The 10,977-nt window shown below is 36.9% G+C and overlaps 1 protein-coding gene across 1 annotated transcript; it reads left to right on the top strand.

The window, feature by feature from the left end:
- On the top strand, positions 1–9,849 carry dld (deltaD). The gene is made up of 14 exons (XM_030137639.1): positions 1–125; positions 2,343–2,418; positions 2,510–2,589; positions 2,680–2,748; positions 3,324–3,393; positions 3,569–3,669; positions 3,756–3,899; positions 4,440–4,541; positions 4,799–4,989; positions 5,077–5,247; positions 6,704–6,893; positions 7,083–7,220; positions 7,702–7,791; positions 9,028–9,849. Exons 1-14 carry the CDS (start codon positions 87–89, stop codon positions 9,091–9,093), a joined length of 1,527 nt encoding a protein of 508 aa, XP_029993499.1. The 5' UTR covers positions 1–86; the 3' UTR covers positions 9,094–9,849.
- The last annotated feature ends 1,128 nt before the right edge of the window (positions 9,850–10,977 follow it).

Genomic DNA, 10,977 nt, shown 5'->3' with positions numbered 1-10,977 from the left:
AGTGGTACTGCGCCTGCGCAATGTGAGGAGTCCTTGGCTGGTCGGCCTGCTGTAGGTGACTGATCCTGTGAGGGGACACAGACAAAATGCAGAGCTGGACTCAGTTATACCGCTCTCTGGCCACGGTAAGGACTCATTTAAGTTAACCACAAACTGGTATGTGAGGTCTTGGAAGGGTTTAAACACATCCCATTCGCTGCTGGTTCTGTGAAGACTGTTGTTTTTACTCCTGCGTCCCGGTTGGGCCTGGTTAGCGGCTCAGCTAACTGGTCTGGATGGGTGTTCACTGCCAGACTTCAACGGCAAAACTACAATTTACAGCAGAAGTAGACGCACAGAACGTTTCCTGATGACGGACATGAATCACATATTGGTGTCGTACTTCCTAAGTTTCCCTTGTTAGTTCGGCTGAAGAGCTTTAGTAAAAACGCCACTTTAACGAACAATTTCAAACAATTTCCTTGAACACGAAATGTAAAGGTAGTTTAGCTAGCATTAACCTGGCCACTCCAGCTGAAACTAATGTTCAGAAGAAGCGATCATTTGCAGAAATAAAAAGAAATTCATGTTAAAGTCAGTCTAATAAATTTTTTAAGGTAATGTGACATGTGTTCATCGTGACGTCTACGTTCAAGACTGCGAGCTAAGCTAACTTAGCAGTGCTTACCTAAGTGTTACTTTGCTACATTAGTTAACTTAGCATGTTATATCAGGTTTTACTGAAGAAACAACAACCATAAGAGTAATTCTCAACTCTCTGGTTTATATGAAGTGTTAAGGCCCTATAATTTGGCAATTCGCTTCAAAATCATTTAGTTTGTTTACTGTTGAGCACCTTATGAAACAGCTCTGACAGATGACAGCTGCAAGAAAACATGTTTTATATCTACAGTGATTTTTGAGCAAGGCTCTTATTTGTCCCCAAGCAACAGGAGGTTTTGGGGTTGTACATAACTAAATTAGTGTCTAGTTTGGAAATATGATTTTACTTAATAAAAGGAATGGATACTGGAGTTAATTTAACCTCTGTTGGTCATTTATAATTGGTTGGAGTTTCTGGTTGTTTTGTTCATCTACTCCACAAGTAATCGTCTTAAATCCTATTTAGGTGGCTTTAAAACCCATAGTGATATAACCTAAAATGAAATTACCCAAAAATTAACGAGACAAAAACATTATATATGAACCTTTATATGTATGAATCTGTGTTAGGACATAGTCTGATCAAAGATGAGCTGAACTAGTTAGCATATTTTCCACCGTCTGTGATAGGGACACTTCACAATACAGGGTGTTACTTTACTGTTTTTTGTTTTTTTGTTTTTTTTTTTTTTTTTAAGGAAGTTCTTTTTTTTTTTTTTTTTTTTTTTTTTGAGGTTTTACAGTTGAAAAGCTGTATGTGGAATTTGTAGAGCCAAACGTTTCCTCATTAAGTGGTTTCAGTGCAACCACATACTTACAAACAATAAACAGTTCTTTGTGAAACTGGTCCACCTACTTGATCTGTTGTTAGTTAGCCTACATGTTTTCATAAGTTGTGGATATGTAGGTATGTGATCTAAATGGAGTTAAATTTGCAACCATTTTCTTAACTGAATATTTATTTGTGTCATTTTTCAGCAGAATTGTTAAACTTTGGCTGGTTGTTCGTCGTATGTGAGGATTTCATGCTTTTTTGATATCTCATAGCAAATTGATTTTTTTTTTTTTTTTTTCTATTTTAGATTTTTGGATTGTTGAATGAATAAAGCAAGTGGTATGGACAGATCAGTTTTGTCTGTTCATAATATATGATGTTTTTCTAACATTTTATTGACAGCCCAGCTGTCACCTTAATAACTAAGAGTCACTGTGATGGAGCTAATTTACTATTCCTCTTTGAAATTAGTTGTCTTAAAGTATTTTATGTTGCTGCACAACTGGAACATATGATACAAAAAAACCCACAGTAGCTGAATATTTGAGCAGGTCTCTCATTTGATTTACAACTGTACTTCATGCCAAATCCCTCCTGAAGTAAATATCAGCAACATGTTATCTCTCTGTGGCTGCCTCTGTAATGTTAGTCTGATAGTGTTCAGACCTTTGTCATGTTGGAAAATGACTTGGTTGCTTTTTCAGACATACTGTTGCCCTATTTTATTCTCATCATAGTAAAGTAGTGGGTAGTAGCTTTAGTTATTCTATGTTATTATTTAGTTTTGTTTTTTTATATATATATATATATATATGTATATATATATATATATATATATAAAATACAAATAGCTTTATTGTTTTTTTGACTCATTATCTAAATGACAATTATTGTAAGTGCTTTTGTTGTTTCTTTTGCTTAACAGCGGAGCCACCACCTCCCATGCAAACTGCATGGTGCTGCAGCTCTGTCGGTCAGGACTTATGCCGACAAAGCAGCAAGTAAGCCAACTATAAATCTTATCATCTGTCAAGTTCTGCACTGAACTTTAGATTTCTACTATTATAAACCTGCTGTGTTGCCTCTCACTAGTTGATGCAGATGTCACAGTAGTGGGCTCTGGTCCAGGCGGTTATGTTGCTGCCATCAAAGCGGCACAGCTCGGCTTCAAGGTAAGATGCCTTCACAGTCCGTGGTGGATTTTAATACTATCCTCATTTTTGGGGGAACAACATTAACACTTTCTATTATTTCTCTGACAGACAGTTTGTGTTGAGAAAAATGCCACACTGGGTGGAACCTGTCTGAATGTCGGCTGTATCCCCTCGAAGGTAATGTAGCCAGCGATTAAACATTTTATATTTATCTTTTGGATTTAATGATTATGGGCAAATATTGTGGTGTCATATAGTTTGTTTTTTGATCACATGGATGCTGGTCTTGTCGGTGCATTAAGAGGCCAGATGACAACCTTTTTCCTTATTTGATGTAATTCTTCAACTCTCCAATTTTAATAAAAAAACATAAAGTGAATTGTATAAAGCTTTGAAAACACTTCGAATAGTTGAAGTGATTGCTTGGTTAAGGAAAAAAAAATATCTTTAAAAAAATTATCCTCTGTCCAAGGTTTTATTGCTAATTCACAACTCCACTTGTTAGACATTTACATAAACGGTTACATATGAAGTCATCGTATCAAAAGAGTACACTTAAATACATGTTGCAAAATATATACTGCAGTTGGTTAAATATCTACATGTATGTATACTTTCTCTGTCCCAATTCAGTATAAAGTCAACAGGCGGAACATTAACATGTTTCATTACAGACCAAACAAAAAACATGTGATGTTAATGAATTAATGATGCTCTTCTGAAGGACTTAATTGATATTTTGTCTTTGATAGGCGCTGCTCAACAACTCTTACCTGTACCATCAGGCTCATGGAAAGGACTTTGAAAACAGAGGCATTGAAAGTAAGTCTTGCATAGCATTAAACATAGCATTTTAGTAAGGAATTAAACACAATTTCTCATTCCCTTCTCAGGCGTTATTTCATCTGTCTACCTCTGAATCATTTAATTGAGCCACGTTCTTCAAAATTGTAGCATCAATCATGAGCTCATTAACGTATGTTCTTCTTTCCTTTAGTTTCAGGTATCTCATTGAATCTGGAGAAGATGATGGCTCAGAAGAGTGGGGCAGTGAAGGCTTTGACTGGAGGAATCGCACATCTATTCAAACAGAACAAAGTGAGTTTTTTTCTGTTAAACAGTTCCTACATAGGAGAACTGAACTCCTTCTAGCAGAGTTAAAGTAGTGACATTATTACCTACAGGTGACTCATGTTAATGGTTTTGGGAGGGTGACCGGGAAGAACCAGGTGACGGCCACAGCAGCAGATGGAAGCGAACAGGTCATCAACACCAAGAACATCCTCATCGCTACTGGCTCTGAGGTCACGCCTTTCCCAGGGATTCAGGTACAGATTAGACCGCCCCCTCATTTCTGAAATGGTTTCTGTTAAGGCAGTATGATAGGAGCAAATTCTGGTATTGATTTCTAAAATATAAAAAGGCGAGAAGAAAAGTTTTGGCATTCAAGCCTTTGGGAATTAGTCCTTGGCATCTGTGCCTAGTAGACTTTTCTTTCATGTCCATAAGTTTTCAAACCCAAACTGTGTTCATGTGACAGAAATAGCTTCTGTTCAAGGAAAAAGGTTTTTGATTTGCCTCGGCTCATTGACATCTTTCTCTGGTTCAGAATTACCCCTTTCTTTGTCACATTTACTCTTGTCTGAGTTTCCAAGTATGATTTGCAAACATGGAATCAAACAATAGACTGTAATAACAACCACCATATCACAGAACTCTGGTTCCTAGTGAATGAAATCCTGGCAGAATCAGTCTGATATGAACGTTTACTTCTAAAACCAGATACATTTAACTTCTCTCTCTACATGAATAGTATAATATTACTTATGATAAAATGCAGTAGTCTTGACTGTTTCTTTTTGTTGCAGATTGATGAGGAATCCGTCGTGTCATCAACTGGAGCTCTGTCTCTGAAGAAAGTCCCAGAAGAGCTCATCGTCATTGGCGCTGGTGTCATCGGTGTGGAGCTGGTCAGCATCATTTCAGTCTGATTCACTTTTGTGATTTTTTTTAAATTATCTTTTATGGATGCAGATTGAGGAATATTAACACTACTGATCCTAAACAAACTAACTTTCTCAGACCAGTTTTTAATGTAATCATGAACATATTTTACAGTTTTTGACTGTATTTGCTGACTGTTAACACCAGCTGACCCACATCAGAATTGATTGGTTTGATTTGGTTCATCTAAGTCCTGTAAGTCTTTTGTCCTCCTTTTCTGCAGGGGTCAGTATGGCAGCGTCTGGGCTCTAAGGTTACAGCTGTGGAGTTTCTTGGTCATGTTGGAGGCATGGGCATCGACATGGAGATATCCAAGAACTTCCAACGCATCCTGCAGAAACAGGGCCTGAAGTTCAAACTCAGCACCAAAGTCATGGGGGCCACCAAGAGACCTGATGGCAAGATTGATGTGGCGTGAGTCAAACTGTCCAAGATTCCTCTAATCCTGTGGGAAAATCAGGCTGGATTTAGAAATGTGACCATGTTGTGTGTTTGTTTCAGCGTGGAGGCAGCAGCTGGAGGGAAGAACGAAACTCTGACGTGTGATGTGCTGCTGGTCTGTATCGGCAGACGACCTTTCACTCAGAACCTGGGCCTGGAGTCGGTGGGCATCGAGCTGGACAACAGGGGCCGCATCCCCATTAACAACCGCTTCCAGACCAAAGTACCCAGGTACCTGTGTCCACAGTGTACTTAATAAACATGGAGTCAGACACTAAACTGTGATACTGGATGTAAACTTCAATCAGTCTTACTATTTCATATAAGAATACTGCAGCCTCCTCTGATGGTTACACCACACAGACGTCTGGTTTCTTCAATTTAGTAGTGACTCTAAAAAAAAACAAAAAAAAAACAGTGATGATATTTTTATTGTTGCTGGTTTATTCGTAGCTATAGTGGAATAGATGGCAAGTCCTCTTAAAGATACATAGTGAAAGTTTTTGCAAAGTCTGTCATATTACTGTGGAACAACGACACACTTAGACCTTCATAAACAAGCCTCACAGTTGTCATGTCTTCCATTAAATGGATGATAATGAGATGGTTCTGTCAATGGTTTTGACAAAATTTAAATTAACATTTGTGTTTGATGCAAATTCATTCATTTTAATTTTGATGATTGGTTTACAAAAATTTAAATCAAAACCAACTAATTCAGATACCTGGGTTCGTTTTGTAGCTGCTGTACACTGAACAACTATTCTGACCCAATAAGACAGTAGCGCTGTGGTTACATCTTATGGAAGCATATTTCCTATCTCTCTTCCTATGTGTATAGCTTTGTCAAAAAATCTAAGATTATACCAATGTGTGTATATATATATTGAAAACTTATTTTCATAAATAATATAGTATGTAGTATAAATATTTTCTCTTAGTAATAGTAGTTTATATTTTTTAAAAATATTTTTTTGCGCGTTTCTTTTTTTAAATGCCACTTTGTTTTGGTTGTTTTAATTTCCTAATTAAATTATTCTATTTATATTTTTATACTTATACTTTTATACTTATCTTAAATTCTCATTGCATTCATTGTGGACGGCACAGAAAGATTTTCATCATACAGGGAAACCTGTTTTACTGTACACATGACCGTACAACACTTTGAATCCTTGAATCCTCTTAGTAATATTTTTCAAGCCAGTTGTTTTTGTTTGTTTTTGACAGATTCCCCCTCACATTTTTTACTTTAGACACAAAAAAATCAAAACTGAAATTCATTTAGAAATTGTTTGGTAGAATAGGTAGACCCAAACCTATCGAGGAGCTGAATATAACTATTTTATTTAACATACTATTGACCCTTATGAATTTATAAATATTTACCTCTTTCTGTTTTTATGTAATTTTTACGAACTTTGAAGGATCCTTCCCCTGATCTCCCACAGAATTAAAATTTTTGGTTTTTCTCTTCTAAATTGGGTATGTTGGATAGAAAACATCATATTGCAGAAATGTAAACTTTTCAAGGTAAATTTATCACCTGTAAAAATAAGATTTGTGATATCTCTGCTGCTAGCTTCTCCCAGTGCCTCTCTGCACATCATATAAATCTGACAAATTCAGCTTTTCATTGAACATCGTCTTTACTTGCCTTCTCTCTAATTTCTCATCTCTTCCACAGTATTTATGCAATCGGTGATGTGGTCGCTGGACCGATGTTGGCCCACAAAGCTGAAGACGAGGGCATCATCTGTGTGGAGGGCATGGCTGGTGGCGCCGTGCATATTGATTATAACTGTGTTCCCTCCGTCATCTACACACATCCAGAGGTGGCCTGGGTGGGCAAGACGGAGGAGCAGCTCAAAGAGGAGGTGAGACACAGGGGCTGATGGGAAATTGAGTTTTGTGTGTAGTATTAGTCTAAGATCAGCACAGAAACAGCAGGTGAATAGAAATAAATAATACGTGTATGACTCACGATGGGTTAAATAACACAAGAGATGAGCTTATGCTGCAGTGTTTTTCAGTCTGACTCAACTCTTCCTCCTCCTCTTCATCAGGGTGTTCCATACAGAGTCGGAAAGTTCCCCTTCGCAGCCAATAGCAGAGCTAAAACTAACGCTGACACTGACGGCATGGTGAAAATTCTCAGCCACAAGGAGACAGACAGAATGCTGGGAGCTCACATCCTCGGATCTGTAAGAGCTGCTGCATCCCAAATGCCAACACAGCACACTCAACCAACCTAGATAAATATATTTATTAATATTATTAAATAGATTCTTATCCTAAGCATCTGTTAAGTACTTTATATGAGAACTCCTTAAGTCAAATATTTAGTTCTACATTTCAGAGGCGAATATACAGCTGTTTAGACTACAGTTATTTAAAAACTATGGTAACTATATACTGCACCTTGTAGATTATTAGTATATAAAGCCTTTATTATAGCACTAGAACTTAGTAGCTTTTGTTCAAGTTCATATATTTTTAGATACTGATAGAAATAGAAATTTTGATTGCATGGCTCTCTTCATTGTAGTATTGGTATTTTTATGTCAGACCTGATTTAAAAGGCCTTTGGGTAACAGAATTGTCAGGCTCAGGGGTGGATATAATGTTCACTGCTGACATGCTTGTGTAGCTGTTGCAGTGACATTGTTTGTGTGTTTCTTTTAGGGAGCAGGAGAGATGATCAACGAAGCCGCTTTGGCGATGGAGTATGGAGCTTCCTGCGAGGACGTTGCCAGAGTCTGCCACGCACATCCTGTACGTACTTCTGTTACACACACAACCACCCCATACCAGGCACATCTTCCTGGTAACATTCCTAAACTTTCTGCCAATACTGACTCGTCATATTTGTTTTGTCCAAGGAAAACTGTAGCTTGAATCTGAAACTAATTCACAAGTATTTGAAAGTGTCATACCACTGATGACCACTAGATGGTGGCTATAAAAAGGCTTTGCTCTAATGGAAGTTTATGAATTTTTTCCCCTGACTCATTGTCTTTATTTGGATCCTCTAATCCGTGTACTGTTGGGTCTTTAACAGATTATTCCATCATTAATAAATTAACATTAAGCCTGGGTGGGCTTCGACTGACAGTTTATTTCCCCCTAAGATGAACTTCCAGAGCTTCTATTCATTGAAAAAAACATATTATTCCTTGACAGACAGCTGCACTGTAGATGTGATTAAAGGTTCCACTTAGAAGACTGTCAAAGGTTTCTGTCACACAATTGTTTCATAAGGGTTAGTATTGGGTGAGTGTCACCCATAACCTCTCACTCCTCTGCAGCTTTGTCCAGAGGTGGACACTTCTGGCTCCATCATTCCAAGATGATGACGGCCAAAATACAAGCTCAAGGATTCACAACAGTAGTCTAAAAACCAATGGTTGACATCATGGTGACTTTGTTTTTTTTTTGTTTTTTTTTTTTAATCAAGGTCTTTTTTATTTAAAATTTTCATATGTACAAGAAGAAACATACAACTTGAACTTGAAATTGTTGTATCCAGTTCCTATCCACCTGCCCACCCACCCCAAGTACTGGACCTTTGTTAAATTTATATACAGCCAGACATAATATACATGCGTACAAAAATATATTTTTTCATTTCATTTCATTTATTTCCTTCACGGATGTGCATTTTATCAGCAGACATTCAATAATCACCAGGTAAATCACTAGATAAATGTGTACCTGACTAAATTATGTAAAACAATTATATATACACGCATGGATATTTGTAAAACATCATGGTGACTTTGTGAACTTTTTTACTCAGTTGTTTTGACATTTCTGAGGCTCACAAACTCCGGTCATTGTGGTTCCTATATCTGTAAAACTCTGTCTTCTGTGGTCACATATTTTATAGCTGTCTGTAAACCTCAATTACAAACTGAAGATGAGTCTCCTAATCTATGTTGTGCTTGTTAAGTCACATAGAAGAAGATGTAAATGTAAACTGACTTCTTCCATCTTCATCATCTTCCACAGACGGTGTCGGAGGCTTTCAGAGAAGCCAACCTGGCCGCCTCCTTCGGCAAAGCCATCAACTTCTGATCCTTCAGCCGCTGTCGCACCTTCAGTGTACATAACAGACGAGAAACGGGAAACTGTGTCTGCGTCAAAACCCTCTGTGTACAACAACACTGTATCACAATTAGTTGTAATGTTATTTAAATGTTCTCTATAAAATAATAAAGGGGGTTTGGGCAGTAAATACTGACTGCAGTCAGTGTTTTTGTTTAAAACGACCAGAGTTTATTATGCATTTCTTTCCAGTACATAGAGCTATAAAAGTTATTGTTTGGGCTGGATGGATGGGGTTTTATAGTGTGAATGAATGGAGTATCTCAACTCAGCAGGTTGGTTTTCATGCATGATCTGAACAGAAAACAACCTGCTCCAACATTTAAAGGTTAAATTCACACTAAAAGTTGCTCGTCATGAATCAAAACTCATTAAGCTTCTGGCCTCCCTTCCTGTTGTGCATCACTGCAAGTTTTTAGAAAAAGAAAGAATACATTTGAAAGGGAATAAACATTTAAGACTATATGGAAACAGAGTGAACCTTGAGTTGAGCTTATTGTGTGAATTTGTAAATTTAGCTTTAAACCTGAAAATGTTAAGATCCTCATTTTGCAAATATTTCCCTCCCTGACATAACACTATAGAGGACTGAGAAAGGCTGAAACATTCAGATTTTGAAGAGCTGCTTATAGTTTCTGGTTTGGGTTTCTTTTGTCATTACTCCACTGTCAGCTGCTCTGGCTATTCTTGCATTTCCAACCAATAAACACAGTTTCATTTGAATAAGATTTGTGTGGAGTTTAACAATTACTTACATCTTATAACCTACTCAAGAAGGTCTGTGATGAAAAGTTGGTTAAATGTTCATAAGCTCATATGATATCATCTTGACAGACTTCTGTAGAAGATTAAATCCACCTCAAATCACCAGATTTTAGAAAATGTTGTCAATTGACCATCACTGATTTGCTTCATACATTCAGAAAAAAAAAAACAATTGACCTAGCAAACATGATATAAAATTTCAACTTCATATCTTCACTTGTTTGACACATGCTAACACGAATTTTAATGAAATAATTCGTACACAAAAAATTCTCAAGTGCAATAAGACTTAAACTATTAATGATGGATGTACTACATTTTCAGCAGTTCTAAGGTACATGATGCCTTTAACTTCTCCGACAGAAGATCAGTAGTCACGTATTTGCCAAATTATAGCTTGCTGAAAGCTAAAAAATATTCCTTCATTCACCCTCATAGCTGTTTTAATGTGGTGTATCCATGTTGAAGCAGAGGAGATCTTTCAGACGTTGGGTGGGATTTCACATGCACTATTGTTTTAACCAAGTGTTATTATGAAAGAAATGATTCTTAAATATAGAATATCACTCAGCACCTGTATTTCAAATGCATATTTGTGATGTATGACGAGGTCCACTGTAAGAACAATTCCATCACTGTAAACATCTTGTCTGGGTTAACCCTTTAAACCAGGGGTAGGCGACCTGTGGCTCCGGGGCCACATACAGCTCTTGGGCCCTTCTCTAGTGGCTCAATGTAGCTTTGTCAAAAAACCATATGACAATAAATAACACTTTTTTTGGTACACATTTTGCCATAGCAATAAAATGATTCTCATGTTATGCAGTTGTAAAAATGTAGACTCTACTCCAAATGAATAAAAAAAAAATACTAATAGTAGCAAAAGTAGACTGCGTTTTAATTTTATAACACTGAAGGTGTTTATCTGTATTCTCCATTGCAAAGAAAGCCTTCACTTACCAGCTGATTTTTGCATCAAACAAAAATAACGACAAATATCACTATTTTCTTTAGTTTTGTCATTTCGTTGTAGTTCTGTAAATGCACTGAAACTCTGATTTATTCTCCGCATATTCTGTACAAACTTAT

This window comes from Sphaeramia orbicularis, chromosome 6, assembly GCF_902148855.1.
Source record: "Sphaeramia orbicularis chromosome 6, fSphaOr1.1, whole genome shotgun sequence".
In the NCBI taxonomy this organism is placed as follows: domain Eukaryota; kingdom Metazoa; phylum Chordata; class Actinopteri; order Kurtiformes; family Apogonidae; genus Sphaeramia; species Sphaeramia orbicularis.
The sequence above is the reverse complement of the archived record's forward strand: the minus strand, read 5'-3'. Positions and strand labels throughout refer to the sequence as shown.